General features: G+C 38.1%; 1 protein-coding gene and 1 long non-coding RNA gene across 6 annotated transcripts in view; one reads left to right on the top strand and one right to left on the bottom strand.

Annotated features, from left to right (window-relative positions):
- USF3 (upstream transcription factor family member 3) overlaps positions 1-22,155 on the top strand; it is a 47,587-nt gene that overhangs the window by 16,912 nt on the left and 8,520 nt on the right. The window contains exons 2-6 of one of the 5 annotated variants that reach the window (XM_081572080.1): positions 5,262-5,386; positions 8,325-8,389; positions 9,727-9,755; positions 12,631-12,713; positions 19,388-19,484. In XM_081572080.1, coding sequence (XP_081428206.1) covers positions 8,343-8,389; positions 9,727-9,755; positions 12,631-12,713; positions 19,388-19,484 — 256 coding nt within the window. In that variant the 5' untranslated portion in view covers positions 5,262-5,386; positions 8,325-8,342. Of the gene's footprint in view, positions 1-5,261; positions 5,387-8,324; positions 8,390-9,726; positions 9,756-12,630; positions 12,714-19,387; positions 19,485-20,723; positions 20,994-21,434; positions 21,523-22,155 lie in introns of those variants that run through there. The other 4 variants (XM_081572078.1, XM_081572079.1, XM_081572082.1 and 1 more) reach the window with 4 other exon arrangements.
- LOC145539000 (uncharacterized) overlaps positions 1-22,155 on the bottom strand; it is a 36,572-nt gene that overhangs the window by 8,606 nt on the left and 5,811 nt on the right. The gene's annotated exons all lie outside the window — the stretch shown is intronic.

Here is a 22,155-nt window from a genome sequence, read left to right on the forward strand (position 1 = left end):
AACTTTTTCATCTTATAACTGAATGTACCTTTTCGCCATTTTCCCCCACCCCCTAGCCCTTGGTAACAAGAGTTTTACCATCTCTTATTATGAGTTTGACTTTTTCAGTTTCCACCTGTAAGTGAGATCAGTATCAATAATCTCAGAAATATCAATAATCTCACATATGCAGATGACACCACCCTTATGGCAGAAAGTGAAGAAGAACTAAAGAGCCTCTTGATGAAAGTGAAAGAGGAGAGGGAAAAGGTTAGCTTAAAGCTCAGCATTCAGAAAACAAAAATCATAGCATCCAGTCCCATCACTTCATGGCAAATAGATGGAGAAACAGTGGAAAAAGCAGCTGACTTTATTTTTGGGGGCTCCAAAATTACTGCAGATGGTGACTGCAGCCGTGAAATTAAAAGACGCTTACTCCTGGGAAGATAAGTTATGACCAACCTAGACAGCATATTAAAAAGCAGAGACGTTACTTTGCCAACAAAGGTCTGTCTAGTCAAGGCTATGGTTTTTCCAGTAGTCAGGTATGGATGTGAGAGTTGGACTATAAAGAAAGCTGAGCGCCAAAGAATTGATGCTTTTGAACTGTGGTGTTGGAGAAGACTCTTGAGAGTCCCTTGGACTGCAAGGTGATCCAACCAGTCCATCCTAAAGGAAATTAGTCCTGAATATTCATTGAAAGGACTGATGCTGAAGCTGAAACTTCAATACTTTGGCCAACTGATGCAAAGAGCTGACTCATTTGAAAAGACCCTGATGCTGGGAAAGATTGAAGGCAGGAGGAGAAGAGAACAACAGAGGATGAGATGGTTGGATGGCATCACTGACTCGATGGACATGAGTTTGAGTGGACTCGGGGAGTTGGTGATGGATAGGGAGGCATGGCATGCTACAGTCCATTGGGTCACAAAGAGTTGGACACGACTGAGCAACTGAACTGAACTGATAACTGAGATCACACTGTGTTTGCCTGTGTCTGGCTTATTTCATTTAGCCTGTTGGCCTTCAGACTGACCTGTGTTGTTACAATAATCAGGATTTCCTTTTTTTTAAGGCCGAATAACGTGTGTGTGTGTGTGTGTCTGTGTGTGTGTGTGTGTGTCGGGCTTTCCATATAGGTGTGTGTGTCAGGCTTTCCATATATGTGTGTGTATGTGTGTGTGTGTGTGTGTGTGTGTGTGTGTGTGTTTCGGGCTTTCCAGGTGGTGCAGTGGTAAAGAACCTACCTGCCAATGCAGGAGAAGCAAATGATGAGATTTAGATCCCTGGGTTGGGAAGATTCCCTGGAGTAGGTAATAGTAACCAACCCACTCCAATATTCTTCCCTGGAAAATTCCATGGACAGAGGAGCCTGGTGGGCTATAGTCTGTGGTGTCGCAGAGAGTCAGACACGACTGAGCATGAGCATATATATACCACATATAATGTATGAAATAGTACATTCATATAGTACAGTCTTTTCTTTACCCATTCACCTGTCAATGGGCATGTAGGTTGTTTTCATATCTTTGCTACTATGAATGATGTTGCAGTAAATTAGAGTACAGATATTTCTTCGAGATAGTAACTTATTTCCTTTGGATATACGTCAAGAAGTGTGATTGCTGGAACATGCTGCTGCTGCTGCTGCTAAGTCGCTTCAGTCGTGTCTGACTCTGTGCGACCCATAGACGGCAGCCCACCAGGCTCCCCCATCCCTGGGAGTCTCCAGGCAAGAATACTGGAGTGGGTTGCCATTTCATTCTCCAGTGCATGAGAGTGAAAAGTGAAAGTGAAGTCACTCAGTCGTGTCTGACTCTTAGCAACCCCATGGACTGCAGCCCACCAGGCTCCTCCGTCCATGGGATTTTCCAGCCAAGAGTACTGGAGTGGGGTGCCATTGCCTTCTCCGTTGCTGGAACATACGGTAGTTCTATTTTAATTTTTTGAGGAACCTCCATGCTGTTTTCCATAATGGCTGTACCAATTTATGTTTCCACCAATGGTGTCCAAGGATTCCCTTTTCTTAACATCCTTGCCAACCCTTATCTTTTGGCTTTTGATAACAGCCATTCTAACAGGTGTGAATTAAGATATCTTTGTGGTTTTGATTTGCATGTACCTGATGATTAATGATGTTGAGCATCTTTTCATATGCTTGATGGTCATCTGTATGTCTTCTTTAGAATATATATTCTTCCTTGAATGTTGATATATTTTTAAAAGAAACTTCAGGGGATTAAGTGGCAGTGACCTTGAAAGAGCCTTTTGAGATGCTGGTAATGTTCTATATATTGATCTAAGTGGTGGTTATATGGTTGTATCCTTGTATAACAATACATGAGAGGTTTCCTGGTGGTCTAGTGCTCAGGATTCTGGGCTTTTGCTGCTGTGCCCTGGGTTCAATCCCTGGTTGGGGAACTGAGATCCTGCAAGCCGTGCAGCACAGTCAAAAAAAAAAAGAGAGAGAGAAAATAAATAATAGGTGATTAGAGTGAACTTAAATTAGTGACTTATTATATGAAAGTTATATATCAATAAAAAAGAAAAAAATCCTAACTGCATTGTCCTTTTTTCCATTTTACTGTAGACTAGGGGACTTCATTTTACTTCAGATCAGGGCTAGGCTAGTTTCTGTGGATTGCTGTTCAAGAACCACTGATCTTAAGAAACAATCTGAGCACATTCATTAGGTAAAATATTCCTTTACAGTCTGGTCCAGGTTCCCTTTCTGCCCCTCACCCCCCACAGTAGAATTCTCAGATAAAACATTATAAAGCTCTGTGGTGGAAAAAATAAATGAGAACACTGGTTGCCTCTGTGGGAGTAGGAGAAGAGATTGACAGGAAGGGTCACGAGAGAACTTTCTCTGATGATAATAATGTTCTGCGCCTTGATAGGGGTTGTGTCACACAGGTATATGCATTTGTCAAAACTCACTGATTGTTATACTAAAATTTGTGCATTTTACTAATATGTAAGCTTTACTTCATGGGAGAAAAAGTTACCTCATGGGGAAAAAAGATATGATTTGGGGACTTCCCTGGTGGCCCAGTGGCTAGAACTTCACCTTCCAGTTAAGATCCCACAAGTGTCACAGTGAAAAAAACAGAATATAAACAACAGAAGCAGTGTTGTAACAAATTCAATAAAGACTTTACAAATGGTCCACATCAAAAAAAAAAAAGAAAAAAGATGTGATTTTGATGCAGGAAATCTCAAGGCCACATTTTGAGACCACTGAGTTTGACTAACTTCAGAAATAACTTTCTTACCATGAAAAATAATAATCCATAGATTACTAATGTAATATTTTGACAATTTTCTTTAAAAATTCATGATACTTTAAAAATGTTAAAGGGTGTATTTGTATTTGGTTATATAAATATTGTATTAAAAATGCTGTTTTCTTATTAGTAGGGTAATAAGTGGACAAGGGTTCATGACAATATATATTTCTTTGTTCCAGTAAATGTTCTTTTTCAGTGTCAGGAATACAATTTTAATATCAGGAGATACTGGACATGGAAATAATTTTGCATTGAATTAGGTTAATTGAATTGGTTAAAATGTGCTTTGAGATGGATATTTATAGTGACATTTGGTAAACTGGATGATTTTGATTTGAGGTTGTATTCCTCTTTCAGTAAACTGCTGGCTTTCACTCCAGTGCAATATATTGATTGTGTCTACTTAGGTGATAGGGCTCTAGTGTCATTTGCTGTAAGATCCTAGATGTTTAAAAAAAGTAACACTTTTACTTCATGTATCTTAATTGTAACGTGAATCTGAAAAGTTTGAAAAAAGAAAAAAGGAGAACTGGAGGGGAACAACTGGAACTGTGATATTAATCACCAAATGCTGACTCATGTGGGTATGAGGCAAATCTGACCTTACTGGTTTATAGGTAAAATTATCTGGTCAACTCTCATACCACATCCCAAACAATCTCTTCTACAGTGAAGTATTGGTCAGGTCCCTGAATTTCACCAAGATAACTGCCTGTGCTTGCAAGTTGTCCTGATAAGAACCACCTAGGGGCACTCATTAAATTTCAGGCTCCTACCTTGGAGATCAGAATTGCTTCTTTTGACAGATTTAGTGCCTCTGGGATGAGCTGAGAATCTATATTTTTAAACTGTTACCTTTGGATTAATAGGAATGTTTAGGAAATACTGCCGTAAAAAAGAATTTCTTTTGTACAAAAAAAAAAAAGAAGAAGAAAAGAAAAATCACATAGAGACCTTTTTGGAAACACAGATTCCTGGGCCCTCCTTCAGCTCAGTTCAGTCGCTCAGTCATGTCCAACTCTTTGCAGCCCCATGGACTGCAGCACGCCAGGCCTCCCTGTCCATTGCCAACTCCTAGAGTTTACTCAAACTCATGTTCATTGAGTCCGTGATGTCATCCAGCCATCTCATCCTCTGTTGTCCTCTTCTCCTCCTGCCTTCAATCTTTCCTAGCATCAGGGTCTTTTCAAATGAGCCAGTTCTTTGCATAGGTGGCCAAAGTATTGGAGTTTCAGCTTCAGCATCAGTCCTTCCAATGAATATTCAGGACTGATTTCCTTTAGGATGTACTGGTTGGCTCTCCTTGCAGGCCAAAGGACTCTCAAGAGTCTTCTCCAACACCACAGTTCAAAAGCACCAATTCTGTGGCCCTCCTTAGCACTTCTCATTTGTCTGGGATGAAGCCCCTGCTTTTTTTTGGGGGGTGCATGCTGCAGGGTTTGTGGAATCTTAGTTCCTTGAGCAGGGATTGAACCTGGGCCCACGACAAGGAAAGTCCTACCTGCTGAATGACCAGGGAATTCTCCCCATGTTGACATTTTTTAAGAGCAGATACAATGTGCAGATATGAGAGCTGTCTTCCTGATGCCTTTAGTGGAAGGTCCTTGAGTAAGTCTTCAGTCACTCTCACAAGAGAGAATGGGGAAGTAGGAGATTGAAGGAAAGATAATTTTAGAATTGAGGACAATTGGTGTAAAAGCTAGGTGAAGGGCAAGTAACAGTGAGCCATCATAAGAAAGGAGAGACTCACCTCTGGGAGACTGTCCAATGGCTGCTGTGCTACCATTTTTGTCGGGGTGGAGCATGCATAACCCACTGGGAAGTGACTTTTGAAAGCAACTAGGTTCACTAACTTTTAAGAGGTGCGGAGATTTCAAGATCACCCTGTAGGCCACGGAAAATCTGCCTGCCTGCCCCAGGTTGCTAGTCCTCATTTTATTTCATGCTGCTAATGGAAACCTATAAACATTCACTGATTTTTCTCTTGTGTAGCAAGAAGAAAACATAACTTATAGACCATCTTCTGGCAGAAGATGATAGATTTGGATCAGAAACGGGAGGCGTTGGAAGCCAGGAATCAAAAGTGAAGAGATTCTGCAAGCCCTTGGGTGAGAAAGGTGACAGGGATTGATTTATTTACTCACGTATCCCACATTATGTAATGTGAACTTGCTTTTAGGCTGATCTGGACTTCATAAGTGTTAAAGAGAAAGTGGAATTAATAAGCTGCCAGCAATAGACGTAGAGCACACATTTCTCCCCAGGCTGATTCAGTCAGTGCTTTTCTGTCAGCACCTTGTCTGCATCTACTTCTACTTCTTTCCCAGGACTCTTCTCCCTCCTTTCTAGAGCTAAAGCCTTAACCTGAAATACATCATCAATATCCATGGCTGTTGTTGTTGTTCAGTCACTAAGTTATGTCTGACTCTTTGTGACCCCATGGGCTGCAGCAAGCCAGGCTTCCCTGTCCTTCACTGTCTCCTAGAGTTTGCTCCAACTCATGTCCATCGACTTCGTGATGCTATCTGAACATCTCATCCTCCGTTGTCCCCTTCTACTCTTGCCCTCAACCTTTCCCAGCATCAGGGCCTTTTCCAGTGAGTCAGCTTTTCACATCAGGTGGCCAAAGTATTGGAGCTTCAGCATCAATCCTTTCAATGAACATTCAGGGTTGATTTCCTTTAGGCTTGACTGATTTGATCCCCTTGCTGTCCAAGGGACTCTCAAGAGTCTTCTCCAGGACACAGTTTGAAAGCATCAATTTTATTTGACTTTCAGCATTCTTTATGGTCCAACTCTCACATCTGTTCATGACTACTGGAAAAACTATAGCTTTGACTAAACAGACCTTTCTCAGCAAAGTGATATCCCTGCTTTTAAATACACTGTCTAGGTTTGTTATAGCTTTTCTTCCAAGAAGCAAGCATCTTTTAATTTCGAGGCTGCAGTCACCATCTGCAGTGATTTTGGAGCCCAAGAAAATAAAGTCTGCCACTGTTTCCACTTTTTCCCCATATATTTGCCATGAAGTGATGGGACTTGATGCCATGATCTTAGTATTTTTGAATGTTGAGTTTTAAGCCAACTTTTTCACTGTCCTCTTTTACCCCCATCAAGAGGTTCTTTAGGTCCTCTTTGCTTTCTGCCATTAGAGTCGTATCATCTGCATATCTGAGGTTATTGATATTTCTCCCAGCAGTCTTAATTCTAGCTTGTGATTCATTAGCCTGGCATTTTGCATGATGTACTCTGCGTAGAATTTAAATAAGCAGGGTGACAATATACAGCCTTGTCGTACTGTTTTCCCAGTCTGAACCAGTTGTTCCATGTAAGGTTCTAACTGTTGCTTCTTGGTTCATATATAACTTACTCAGGAGACAGGTAAGGTGGTCTGGCATTCCCATCTCTTTAAGAATTTTCTACAGTTTGTTGTGATCCACACAGTCAAGGGCTTTTGCATAGTCAATGAAGCAGAAGTAGATGTTTTTCTGGAACTCTCTTGCTTTCTCTATGATTCATCTGATGTTAGCAATTTGATCTCGGGTTCCTCTGCCTTTTCTAAATTCAGCTTGTACATCTGGAAGTTTTTGGTTCATGCACTGCTGAAGCCTAACTTGAAGTATTTTGAGCATTACCTTGCTAGTATATGAAATGAACACAGTTGTACGGTAGTTTGAACATTGTTTGGCATTGCCTTTTTTGGGGATTGGAATGAAAGCTGAACCTTTTCCAGTCCTGTGGCCATTGCTAGGTTTTCCAAATTTGCTGGCATATTGAGTGCAATACTTTAACAGCATCATCTTTTAGGATTTGAAATAGCTCAGCTGGAATTCCATCCCCTCCACTAGCTTTGCTCATAGTAGCGCTTCCTAAGGCCCACTTGACTTCACACTCTAGGATGTCTGGCTCTAGGTGAGTGACCACATCATTGTTTATCCAGGTCATTTATATCCATGGCTAACATTGATTAAATCCTTACTACAACTAGGCACCATGCTGTTGTCCTTTCCTTGCATTATTTCATCTTTTCTTTCTTGAAACAACCCAGTGATCTAGATACTGTGATTATGATCCACTTTCTAGATGAAATGTCTGAGTTTCCAAGAGGTTACACAACTTGGCCAGGACCTCACAACTAGGAAATGGCAGAACCAGATTTTAAACTCACACTGACTCCAATTTCTTACTTTCTGCCTTCAGAGAGAAAATGGGAAACTGCTCTTGCACTCTTGCAGTGTATCAGAACAGGTAGCCCAACCTGACAGGCCTCTTTTGAAAGATTGCCAATCCCTGGGATTTAAAGGCATTAAAGTTACTGCAAAATTCTTGAAAATCAGAAAAGAGAGAGAAATCACCTATAATATTCCTGGCCTTATGTAACTGTGATTCGTATTGTAATATATTTGCTTTCAGGCTTTTTGAGTGTATTTCCACATAATATATATATTCTTTAGTATCACGGTATTTTAAGTATTAATAGAATTTTCATACTCAAACTCAGATTTTAATGATTCTCAAGTGATAATGTTTAAAACTTCTAGCAGGTTGAAATGAAAGAAGTCCAGCAAAGGAGTAAATGAATGAATGCTTGCTTCCATATGTGGGATAGCATGTATTTGTGCACTTGTCACTTTTGGTTTTTCTGCATTCAGAGAGAATGACCATTGTTTTCAATTTTGTATCATGAGCAAAGAACATATTCTCCCAAATCAAGTATGTTTTACCTGTCTTTCCAGATCTTGCTTGAATCTATACCGCCTTTAGGCTTTTCTTGATTTCCAAATCTGTGATGATCTTTCTCTTCAGTGTTCTCAAGCACTTCCTGGCTATATCTCACATTTGACATTCACCATGTTCTCCACCTGCTAGTTATAATAGTTTTTGTCCTATCTTCTTATACTTTTTTCCCTGTCCACAATACCTAATCCAGTGCTTTTTCATGATGTCACTTTTATTTTTTTAGCATCTTGGTTCAAACCAAATTGCTATTAATCAGTTTCTCCCAGATACTAGAATGCCTTTAGACTTTCTAACATGTCTTTTCATGCCTTGTAGGTTCCTATCACTGTAACCATGCCAGAAATGACAGAGAATGAGACTCCTACAAAAAAGCAGCACAGGTATGAAGACGCAGTCCAAAAATAATACAGTTTTGGTAGATAAGCAGAATTGGTCCCCACTTTTTAAAATAGGTAGTCCTTTAGGGAACTTTAATTTGGATGTCTAGAAAACCATTACTCTTCAAAAATAGCTGTGGATAAATATAAATAGATATATGGAAAGGGGTATATAGTTAAAATTTACTTGTCCTTTGAATTATTCTAGCAGTATAAGTGGTAAAATGACTATCAGTAGTTAAAACAGTATAATACCTAAATCTGTGCTAAATGTTTAGTTTCTTCTGAGATTTTTACTTGCATTCAATATTAGTCTTTGTGGTGGACGCAAAGTTCACTTAGACTGAAGTCAGTTTGAATAGACATTTTGTGAAATTACAAACCATTAATACCAGTATGCACATCAATATAACATTAGTTCTGGTTCCTTGTATAATACCTCCTTCAGAATTTCCGGCATTTTGGGCAATGTTTCTGCTTAGAATTGCATGACCAATGGTTCCAATATTAAATATTACAATCATTGTCAGAGATTAGACAGCTATTAGAGAATGCTTATGTATTGAATAATGGTATATACGGGAAAATTGGTGATTTTAGTAGATCAGCTTTTGAGAAAATGTAAGAATTTGGATAACCTAATGTACATAAATGCAAAAGATGGCTCAAATGCCAATTGTTAGTGTATGAGTGCTGGTGGCTGCCACACTTCCCTCCCTGGGACTACAAGGTTCCTCTTTACTGTTTGTCTTCTTTACACAGTCACCCCTACCCTTAGCTAGTGCCAGAGCAAACGGTGGAAATCAGCTACAGTTGACCCTTGAACATAGTGGTAGTTAGGGTGTAGCCAGACCTCTTATTCACGGTTCCTCCGTATCCATGATTCCATATCCATGGATTCAACCAACTCTGGTTCCTATGGGACTATAAAATTCACTATTGAAGAAAATCTGTGTATAAGTGAACAAGTCCCAGACCATGTTGTTTAAGGGTCAACTGTACTTGGCATATCACTTTAGGAGTTGACTAGCTCCTTAATTACATTTTTCAAATAGGTCAATTTTCAATGATTGATTTATTTCCCAACCAATGACTTTGGGGTAAGAGAAAATAGAGAATAGTAGTTACTTTTAGTAGTTGTGAATTCTGAATTTATAATGATGTATCTGCAGTTAGGTTTTTATACCATAATCTGTTATTGAGAACATTTTCTTTAAAATGGCTTCTTATTGATACAACAAATACCAATTCATCAAATTAATTTTTATGGTTCTCAAAATATAAAGTAAAATGTTTTCCTATTATTTTCATGTTTCTATTATCTATATTTTTTGTTTCAGAAAGAAAAATCGGGAGACACACAATGCAGGTAGAAACAATACTTTAAATTGTACTTGTTAGCATTTTTTGTATTCAAAATGAAACTATACTGTAGCTGATTGTGTTTTCATGTTATGAGCACAGAATCATTATTCATTATATTATAGGAAAGTGTTCTTTTATTGTTTGGGGTTTTATTTTTCATTTTTTAAAATTGAAGTAAAGTCAATATGCAATATTATATAAATTACAAGTGTATGACATAGTGACTCACAATTTTTAAAAGTTATACTCCATGTATAGTCATTATAAAATACTGGCTGTATTCCCTATGTTGTACAATATAGCTTATTTATTTTATATGTAATGATTTGTGCTGTATTTTTATTTTTTTAAAAAATTTTTTTAATTAGTTTATTTTCTGTTTTTTAACTTTACAATATTGTATTTGTTTTGCCATACATTGACATGAATCCACCATGGGTGTACATGTTTTCCCCTTCCAGAACCCTGCTTCCACCTCCCTCCCCATCCCATCCCTCCAGGTCATCCCAGTGCACCAGCCCCGAGCACCCTGTATCATGCGTTGAACCTGGACTGGCGATTTGTTTCACATATGATAATTTACATGCTTCAATGCCATTCGCCCATATCATCCCGCCCTCGCCCTCTTCCATAGAGTCCATAATACTGTTCTATTTGTCTGTGTCTCTTTTGATGTCTCGCATACAGGATCATCTTTACCGATTGACTAAATACCATATATATGTGTTAGTATACTGTATTGGTGTTTTTCTTTCTGGCTTACTTCACTCTGTATAATAGTCTCCAGTTTCATCCACCTCATTAGAACTGATTCGAATGTATTCTTTTTAATGGCCCATCAGCAGATGAATGGATAAGGAAGCTGTGGTTCATATACACAATGGAATATTACTCAGCCATTAAAAAGAATACATTCGAATCAGTTCTAATGAGGTGGATGAAACTGGAGCCTATTATACAGAGTGATGTATTGTTTTTAGTTGACAAAGTACTCCCTAAGTTTCATGAAGACTTATAGTCTATTTAGCTAATTTAAGGATTAGTATACCTCTGGAGCTAGTGTTTTAAGTGATTTCACCCACTGAGGAATTCCAGATATACTCCTTATGGAAAGAGTGAAGAGTATGTGTCTGCAGAAATTTTAGAGGAGGCTAGCTGCCTACAGGAGTTTGAAAGAAACGGTTGTAGATTTTAAAGGTACTTGAAATGTGACCAGTTTTAAATTAAGCTGTGGAATCCTCAACTATAAGAAGAAATGTAGAAAAAAAACTTTGCTTTAATCTTAAATATCAGAATTACAGGCCATAGCCAGGTAAACATTTATAGAAGTAATCATGCATACATTGACAATTTGATATATTGTTTAACATTTTATTTTCCATCAGGGACTATAGTCATGTCTAAAAATATATATTTAATTGTTTCTTTTACTCTTGGAGAAGGCAATGGCACCCCACTCCAGTAGTCTTGCCTGGAGAATCCCATGGATGGAGGAGCCTGGTAGGCTGCAGTCCATGGGGTCGCTGAGAGTCGGACACGACTGAGCGACTTCACTTCACTTCACTCACTTTACTCTATAAATATCTTCCTTTCCCTAAGGAAAGGAGCCTGGGGAAAACTTTATCTATGGAAAGAAATATTGAACACTGATGTTCCCCAGAATGGGAGTTCACTGCATGTGAATTCCCTTTTATCACTGTGGATAGATAGAGTCTTAATGTTATTTTTGTTGTTGTTTTGTCTACACACATTAGAAAATATGCTCTTAGATAACAACAAATATTATTGTTAGAGTATTCAGAAGAATGGTGAGCTCTATTTTATTGCTCTGTGTTTTTTTTTTGCTGTATCAGTACATCTAAACTTTTTTTTTTGCCTTATAAGATAAATCTTTTTACTGGAATTAAATGTCACATGGGACAATAAATATGTCCTGATAGTAATTTATTGAGAAAGTAAATCACTGTCATTGAGAGGGTGTTCTCACTGCTAGATTATGAGGCAAAAAATATATATTTGTGAAATAAGACCTACTTATGCTATATCTGAAAGGTCATCTTCTTAGAAGCACTGAAATCCTTTGTTAAAAGGAAGATTTTAGAAAATTAACAAAATGTAAACCAGTTTTTCTATTTTCATTATCTTATAGAAACTATTGAGATCATCTCTTGTATCTTCTTGCCTCTTTCATACAGCTTTTGAAGTTGTAACATGCAAGCCTGGAACATTTCTCCCAAGTTGTCAGTTGTCTAACTCCTTAGATGGGGCAAAGTGAACAGCACAGACACCGTAGAGAAAAATAAGCCACTGCCTTTTCTCATCTATTTTAAGTCACAACTAATAGCTATTTCCACTCCAAAAATGCCTTCTAGTCAGCCTAAAAGGTGTTTTACAGTTCTTTAATCTGCCTGGAAAGGTCTAATTTGATGTTTTCTATAGAGCAGCAGCTTTCTAGTAACATAAGTAGTAGTGGGTTCTTGAAATTTAGTTATCATTAAAATCTCTAATAATTACTTGAAATATAATAATGAGCTAAGAGTAATACAGTATTAGTCATTTGTTTTTGTAATTTGAATTTAATTATTACAGATCCCTTTATTTAAAATCCAAATAAAAGGTGATTAAAGGTGGAGAAAACTCTTGGGGAGGTGGGGGAGAGGAAAAAAGCAAAAAAAAGTATGGCTTGTATTGATTTCCTTAACACTAAGCTTAGAATATGACATTCTTAGAAATCGTATTATGGTTATTTGTATTCAGTAGACACTGTTCGATAAGACTTCTTTAAGATTTCTTTACCTAAAATTTCTTTACCCTTGGAGAATGAGGCACTTTGGCAGCAGTACTGCAAGGTTTGATAAATGAATTTTTTCTCTATCTAGTGGAGAGGCATAGAAAGAAGAAAATCAATGCTGGGATAAACAGAATAGGAGAGCTGATCCCATGCTCTCCTGCACTGAAACAGGTAAGAAATCTTATACTTTAACCAATTGCTTGTGATCAGATAATTCCCTAAGTTGTGTCTGTGCTCAGAATGATTATTTTTGTTCCCTGGCAAAAAATATTTTTTTAGAGTTAATAATTGCCTCATTGTTTTTCATTTGCTCAACTTTTTTATGTACATATCTCTAACTCTCTCCACACCTCCCAACAGTCTCTTACTATAATTTCTGCATGGTCAAATTGCTGTGAAATTTCATTTTCCCTGTTTTTCCTTTGAGACTTTACTTCTGGAACCCTCTACCCTTCTTTTTCAGTCTCAATTAGTTGGTCTGTTTCAAATCTTCTATTTTTCGTTTTTGGCCAGGCGGCACATGGGATCTTAGTTCCCTGACCAGGGACAAAACCCACGCTCTCTGTATTGGAAGCACAGTCTTAGCCACTGGATCACGGGGGGAAGTCCTCAACTCCTCTGTTTTTAATTTCAGCTCTCATATTTTTAATTTCCATGTCTTTTTTTCTTATTGTCTTTGTACCTTTTATATTATTTAAGACGATGCAGTATTATCTCATCTTTGAGAATAATATATTGGGTTTTGGTTTTTAAAAATGTCTCTCCTCTGTTGTGATGTTTTGTCTTTCTTTTTGGAGACATTCCTTAAATGTTTAATAACAGCTCAGCTGTTTTTTCATATTTGAGAAGGAGGCGTTAAAAAGCTGATTGAACAGGCTTATCTTTTGGTGGTCCTAATGGTTTAGTGATTGTCTGATGATCTAGTGTTGTTGTAGTTGTTGTTATTGAGTGAAAAAATGTCAACATTTGTAGATTTTCTTCTTTTGGAATTAGCTATTAATTTTTATTTTCTGGAGAAGGATCCTTCACCACCCTACCTAGTAGTGGGGATAATGGGAAGAGGACTAGCTCATTGCCATTATTCTGGGAGCTGGGGCAGGGAACTGGTGCTGGAGAGTCTCATGCTTTAGGAAGCATTGTTTTACTTCCCCATCCACCATGTTTTCACTTAGGAGCCTCATCTTGTCCACTTCTGTGCCATGAAAGTATCTCTGAGGCTGAAATCCTTGGGTTCAAATTTCACAGAATATAAACTTGTCTCCTGTGGTTGGGGAGGTGTGGAAGTCATCCAGTTGCATAAGGTGTGTGTGGGGACTGGTTCTTATTACAAAAGAAGAATCTTTCTACCAATCCCCTCAATTTTTAACCCCATGCCTCACCCCACCTTCCATGGTCGCTGGAGCTTCCCAGTCCTAAACCATCCCAGACTTTTGTTGAGGAGGGCCAGATCAATTTGTTCACTTCTCAACACTGTTTCCTTCAGCAAGTTCTTATAATTCAGTTTCTTTACATTCTTCCCTGAAAGGTAGTACCCAGTCTTGCATAAATGTGTTTTTCAGTCTTCTTAAAAATATACTTTTTGTTTCCTTAACACAAAAGCAAACTTAAGGGCTGGCACTGTGTCTCCTGATTGTTTTTCTTTCCCCATATCTCAGTGTATAGTAACTGCTCAGTAAGCTTTGGTATTTGCCTAGTGAAATATTCCTCCTCTTGGCTTTTATTCCTACAAGTTTCTCTGAAAGGAAACCATAATCATTTCTTGGTGCCCTAGAGTGTGCAGTGGAAGTCAGTATTGGTTTCTAGAAGTTGAATAGATTTAGACTTTCTTCACTTTGCCTGATGTCCCCACCCCTGTCTGCAGTAGAGAACAGCAGGTGGGCATTATCAATTGCTTTTGTCGCAACTTTTGCTTTAAGAAAGGACATTGTCTTAGTTTTAGTTTGATGTAGTCCCTTTTGTTTATTTTTCCTACTGTTTCCCTTGCTTTAGGAGACAGATACAAAGAAATATTGCTACAATTTATGTCAAAGAATGTTCTGCTTGTGTTTTCTTCTAGGAGTGTTATGGTTTCCAGTTTTACCTTTAAGTCTTTAATCCATTTTCAGTTTACTTTGTGCATGGTGTGAGAAAATTTCCAATTTTATTCTTTTATGTGTAGCTGTCCAGTTTTCCCATGTACTGAAGTGATTGTCTTTTATCCTCAAAGTGTTCTTGGCTCCTTTGTCATAGATTAATTGACCATAAGTGGATAGGTTTATTTCTGGGCTCTCTATTCTGTTCATTGCTCTGTGTGAGTGTTAGGACAGTACTATATTGTTTTGATTACTGCAGCTTTGTAGTATAATTTGAAATAAAGGAGCATGATACCTCCAACTTTGTTCTTTTTCAAGATTGTTTCCAAACAAATATTGAAATTATTTGTTCTAATTCTGTGAAAAATGCCTTTGGTATTTTGATTTTGCATTGAATCTGTAGATTGCCTTGAGTAGTATGCTCATTTTAACAGTATTAATCCTTTTATACCAATATTAAACCATGAGTGCAAAAATTACTGGCCAATATCACTGATGAATGTAGATGTAAAAATTCTCAACAAAATATAAGCAAATTGAATTCAAAAGTATGTTAAAAAATCATAAATAATGATCAAGAAGGGTTTATCCCTGGGATGAAAGGATGGTTCACTCTCTGCAGAGCAATCAATGTTTTATACCATATTAATAAAATGAAAAATAAAAATCATATGATCATCTCAATAGATGCAGAAAAAGCTTTTGACAAAATTCAATATCCATTTATGATAAAAGCTTCCAACAAAGTGAGTATAGAGAAAACATACTTCAGCATAATAAAGCCATATATGACAAGCCCATAGCTAACATACCCAGCGGTAAAAAGTTGCAAGCATTTCTTCAGGATAAGAATGCTTACTCTTGCCACTTTTACTCATCATAGCATTAAAAGTGCTAGTCACACCCCAGTATTCATTGCAATACTATTTACAATAGCCAGGACATGGAAGCAACATAGATGCCCATCAACAGATGAATGGGTATTTATATAGGTGGACTATTACTCAGCCATAAAAAGGAACAAATTTGAGTCAGTTCTAGTGAGGTGGATGAACCTAGAGCCTGTTATACAGAGTGAAATAAGTCAGAAAGAGAAAAACAAATATCATATATTAATGCATATAAATGAAATCTGGGAAAATGATACTGATGAACATATTTGCAGGGCAGGAATAGAGATGCAGACATAGAGAACTTGGGGACACAGTGGGGGAAGGAAAGGGTGGGATGAATTCAGAGGAGCATTGAAGCATTTATATTACCATATGTAAAATAGTGTGAAGTTGCTTTATGACACGGGAAGCTCAACCTGGTGCTCTGTGACAGACAACCTAGAGGGGTGGAATGGGATGGAGGGGTGGGAGGGAGGTTCAAGAAGGAGAGGACATAAGTATACTTACGGCTGATTCATATTATTGTATGGCAGAAACCAACACAACATTGTAAAGTAATTATCTTCCAATAGAAAAAAAGTGCTAGCCACAGAAATCAGATAAGAAAAACAAATAAAATGAATCTAAATTGGAAAGAATGAAGTAAACTATTACTCTTTGCAGGTGACATGGTATTCTTCATAGAAAATCCTAATGATGCCACCAGGAAACTACTAGAACTCATGAATGAATTTAGTAAAGTTGTATGATACATTTGCAGGATATAAAATTAACATACAGAAATATGTTATGGTCTATACACTAAGAGCAAACTGTCTGAAAAAGAAATTAAGAAAACAATCCCATTTACAGTTGCATCAAAAGCTATAAAATACCTAGGAATAAATCTAACTAGGAGAAGGCAATGGCACCCCACTCCAGTACTCTTGCCTGGAAAATCCCATGGATGGAGGAGCCTGGTGGGCTGCCGTCTATGGGGTCGCACAGAGTCGGACGCAACTGAAGTGACTTAGCAGCAAATCTAACTAAGGAGGTAAAAACCTGTACTTGGAAAACTATAAGACACAGGTGAAAAAAATTAAAGACAATACAAACAAATGGAAGGATATACCATGCTCAAGGATTCGAAGAATTAGTATTGTTAAAATGACTATAATATCAAAAGTATGTTTTTAAAAATTAAAACATGCTTAAAAATCTTTTTATTGAAGTATGAAGTGGAAGTCGCTCAGTCGTGTCCGAATCTGCGACACCATGGACTATACAGTCCATGGAATTCTCCAGGCCAGAATACTAGAGTGGGTAGCCTTTCCCTTCTCCAAGGCATCTTCCCAACCAGGGATTGAACCCAGGTCTCCTGCATTGCAGGCGGATTCTTTACCAGCTGAGCCACAAGGGAAGACCAAGTATACTGGAGTGGGTAAGCTACCCCTTCTCCAGCGGATCTTCCCGACCCAGGAATCAAACTGGGGTCTCCTGCATTGCAGGCAGATTCTTTACCAACTGAACTATCAGGGAAGTATTATTGAAGTATAGTTGGTTTATAATATTGTGCCAATCTCTACTGTACAGCAAAATGATTCAGTTATATGCATATATATATTTCTTTTTTAAAAATTCATTTCCATTATGGTTTATCCCAGGGATATCCCTGTGCTATACAGTGGGACCTTGTTGTTTATGCATTCTAAATGTAATAGTTTGCATCTACCAACCCCAGACTCCCAGTCCATCCCTCTCCCTCCCCACCTCCGCCTTGGCAACCACAAGTCTCATCTCAATGTCTGTGAGTCTGTTTCTGTTTCGTGGATAGGTTCATTTGTGCCGTGTTTTAGATTCCACATATAAGTGATATCATATGGAATTTGTCTCTTTCTGACTTACTTCACTTAGTATGATAATCTCTAGTTGTATCCATGTAACATACTGTTTATAGTATCCTTCTATTTGGATTTTTAAAAAAAGATATGTGTGTGTGTATATATATATACATACACATATATATAACATATCCATGTATTGGCATGTAATATTTCTGGAAAGATACGTAAGTAACTTGGGTGACTCTGGAAAGGGCTTTAGAGGGCTAAAGTCAAAAAGAATGTGCTTTTCATTATATATCTCTTCATTATTTACATTTTTTGCATTATGTATGTATTATGTTTTCCATTTAAAAAATTTGAATAAAGAGTACAGGGACTTTGACGTAAAATACAACCTTTCTGTAAAAGCTTAGGAATGGAATATACTAGGAGCATGGCACCAAAACTCAACCAAGTGACATTGTTATCTCAACCTACTATTTAGAATAGTTTGTAGTTGTGGTTGACAGAGTAAAGGATCACATTAAAATCTGAAATTTTTGCATGGTCTTAAAGGCCCTCTCTGGCCTGTCTCCTCCCACTGTTTCCCTATATACTTGCCTTTTGTCTCATTCATCTCATTTGTCTCATTCCATTCCTCCAACATGCCAAACTCAACCCTGCCTGGGGGCCTTAGTCCTTGCCAGTCCTGCTGCTTGAGCCTTCTTTCTCCAGATGTCCACAGGGCATGCTTTCTTATACTCCCTTCAAATTTTTGCTTAGACAGCACCTCACAGAGAGCCTTCCTCAGCCTCCCGTTATGAAATATATTGTAGCAGAATGTCTAAGTCATTTTGGGTCGTTCTAAGAACATTACCATAGACTGAGTGACTTAAACAACAGAAATATATTTCTCACAATTCTGGAGGCTGGGAGTCCCAGATCAAGGTGCCAGCTGGTTCGGTTCCTGATGTGGGCTTTCTTCCTGGTTGTGTCCTCACACGGCAGAGTCAGTGATCGCCTCTCTCATGGTTTTTCTTCTAAGGGCAGTGATCTCATCCAGGAGAACAGACCCTCATGACCTAATTATCTTCCAAAGGCCCCATCAGTTCAGGGACTAGGGCCTCAGCATGAATTATGGGGGAACACAAACATTCAGTCCACAGCACAGAGTAACCTCTGCCATCTCTGTGACTCCTTCCTTGTCCTTCTTTACTATTTTTTTTTTAATATCTTAGTCAATTGTACCTCAATAAAGTTTAAAAAAGTAAGGAATAACAACGTAGTTCTTCTCATGAGTCCAAGAAATAATGTATTTGAAGTACTTAACATAGGACCAGACATATAGTAGCTACAAGTACCTAACACTTATGAAGCACTTTTCTCTATACCCCATCGGGTTCTAAAAGTCTCTCTGTATTAAAGCCTTTAACCTTACCACACCTTCAAGGTAGACACTTTTCATTATCCCCATTTTACAAGTGAACTGAGGTTTAGAAAGACTAAGTTACTTTCCCAAGTTACAAAAATGCTAAGTGGAGGAGCCTGCGCTCCCATCCATTATGCTATGTTGTGATTCTAGCACACAGTAAATATTCTAGTAAGAGAGGAACAATTCCTGCAGTTTACCCAAGGAAATACAGAATTCTAGAACAGAGAGGCCCATGAAAGAGTTCCTAGAGAAAGATGCATCTAAACTCAAACTGGAGCCTGAAGGGGAGGTGACTTGATTAAAAGAGTAAAAGACCCTACTTTATTTTTCTTCATGACACTTATCACCACTTGATTTTATTTGTAAACGTAAATATTTTTATATAATAATTCCTCATAAACAAGTAATATTCCTCAAGGTCAAGAACTTTGTCCTTTTTGTTTATTACATCCCAAGTGCCTAGAACAGAGCCTCAGTAAATACTTCATAAATAAAAGATGAATAGTAGAAGTTTTTGAATACAGTGCCAGTTTTAAATTGTGAAAAGATATGTATCATACATATTGGAAAAACCAAAGCTTTAACTTTCTTCTGGCAAGTTCTTAACCTCCAGTGAAACTTTTAAATGGTTGACTTTCTTTGACAGAGCAAGAATATGATCCTGGACCAAGCCTTTAAGTACATAACAGAATTGAAAAGGCAGAACGATGAACTCCTGCTTAACGGAGGAAACAATGAACAAGGTAAAGATTTTGAGATTCTTACTTTTCATCGTTTTTTCAGTGTTCAGGCCTTTGTGTCACAGTGCAACTTACAATACTATATTAGGATACAGAAGGCTTTTTTGCCCCAAAACATTATAAAGACCATATATTCAGTGGGTCTGTGAGAATAGTGTTACAAATAAATTCAGCCTTTATTCAGATTTATCTCTTCCCCTCTTCTTTGAGCAATTCTTACCTTGTAGACATACACAATTTTTATTTTATACTCTTTTTGTACTTTCTGTTTGCTTAACTCATGAATAGTTCTGTTTCTCCTTTATTCTAGATGGATCTCCCAGCTAGGGGAAATCCCATAAGAGGATGTAGGGGGAGTCCTGCTCAGTGTAACTTAAAAACAGGTATATGCCTGTGTCAACCCTTAACTGTGAATTAACTCAAAAGGCCAAAGCATTCAGTTCATAATTGTGTGTATTGCATGTATTGTGTGGCTCAGACTTCCTGATCATTTAATAATATTGATTTTTAGAGGTGACTTTTTTATGCTATCAGATGAGTTCTGTTTTCCCACTTGCACTGAAGAGAAGGTTTCCTTATGACAGCTGAAAACAAATATACCCCAGGCAAGTATAAAGCTCTGAGGGGTAGGGCAGTTTGAGCCATCTTTCATTTATGTCTCTGAGAAGAGAAGAGACAGAATCTCCTATGACAACTCAGTAGGTCACCTTAAAAGGAGAGAAACAAAGGTGGAGTTTAGTGAAGTAGAGATGATGCAAAGCCGTGATTATTGTAAGAAATGAGGAGGATACTGGAAAGCACGTCTGGAAGGTCGGCGCTCTGAATTCTTGTTTACTTTTAAATTAGATGGCAACTTACCCCACCCCTCTCAGCCAGCTGTCTTTTATGGTCCAGGTCCTGTTTTATGATGCTGTCGGGCAATTAGATACATAATCAATGTTTGGTAACCAATCAATGTTTGGCACCCACAAAAGGGATGATAAGGCTAGAGTGATGTATACGTTTCTAATGAGGGCTCCTCTGGTTTCATAGCCCAGTGCCCGAGGCCATCAAGTTACCTTAACGAAAAGGGAAACTCAAGTTGCATGGGATTCAAGAGGAGCTGAATAGCCAGACCAGGAGTTGGGGGGGCACCTGAGGCCCCTTAAGTCCGATTGTGTTGTCGTTTCTGTCATCATCCTTTTGTGTGTGTGTGTGTGCATCTGCTCTCTCTTCTTTTCTTCTCCCAACAGCTTCCTCCACATACTCACTGTCCATATGACAGTCTCACACAGTGACCGCAGCAGTGGCCTTGGGAGTTAGGACCACCAGGGTTTGAGTCTTGGCTTCCTTTACTCAGCTCCAAGTCTCAGTCTCCCTATCTTAAAATGAGGATAATTGTAACATCTATCTGGTCAACTTTAAACAAATTATATGGTTATTCTGAACCTGTTTTGTTTTACATCTAGAAGTAGTGATGACAAAGGTAGTTCCCATCTCATGGTCTTTATGAGGATTAAAAGAGATACACAGGTAAAGCACTTAGAGTAAAGCCCAGAACATAGTAAATGCTTGATAAATGTTATCTGTTGTTGTTACTGTTTTTGTTATTATTAAATGAGACAGTGAATGAAAAGTACCAGGCATATAGTAAGTGTGCAGTCAGTGAGAACAATCATCTTTATTATTTGGTCCAGGATAATTGTCCTTTAATTTCTGATGTCTGTAGCACATTGGCATCTTTTTCTGTGTCTCCTGTTTAAATACCTGAGAAAAGCAATTTGATAGTCTCCGCTCCTCCTTGTTGGAACAGAACTTTTTATTTCAGGCTACCATGTAGGGTATTGGCCTTGAGGATCAGCTGCCTTTGGTGGAGGGAGTGGTGAATACCTACCACTATGACAAGGCAGGTGGAGCTATATCGGGTCACAGAGCATAAATGCCAGCAGCCAAGCCTAACCCTTAGTAGGATCCATGAGTGAGGCTGTCTCTTTTAAAATGGTTTAGGGCATCACAGACATCTTCATGCCTCAGTAGAGTATATGGCCCTACTAAGGAAAATGCAAGTTTCACCACTTATGCTGTCTTATCGCCCTCCCACCTTACTTCTTACATGTTCTACTTGGTCTCTATTGTTTCAAAGACGTTTATAAAAGAGATTGTCTGGAGTTCCCTGGTTGCCTAGTGGTTAGGATTCTGAACTTTCCCTGCCATGACATGGGTTCAGCCCCTAATCGGGGAACTGAGATACCACAAGCTGGGTGGCAGGTGTGGTTGGTTGGGGGAGGGGGGAAAAGATTGTTACCACCATAAGTAATGTTCATTATTTTAACATTGAAATGCTACTATATTGATATTCAGTGTTAGTTTCCTAGCATGTTACCATGATAGCAGTATGTCTTTCCTTGCTTCACCTTTTTAGCTGCGCTATTTTGAATTTGTAATTTTGAGATTTCTACATTATGAGTAATTTTTGACCTTTGAGTTGTTGATCTTTAAAGATATGTACTTCTTAAAGGATTGAGATAGAGGTTTGAGATACCATTCTAAAAAGAAGAAAGAACTTATATTGGAAAAGAGCTGAAGATTCTTAATTGAGGTATTTAGACTGCTAAAATTAGAATTCAGTAGCTCAGTATACAGCTCTTTCTTAAATTAATGTAAATACTGACATTTAGAGGTAATTTAAAAAAAT

Source organism: Giraffa tippelskirchi, chromosome 2 (assembly GCF_054371585.1).
Source record: "Giraffa tippelskirchi isolate mGirTip1 chromosome 2, T2T-mGirTip1v1.2.pri, whole genome shotgun sequence".
NCBI lineage: Eukaryota > Metazoa > Chordata > Mammalia > Artiodactyla > Giraffidae > Giraffa > Giraffa tippelskirchi.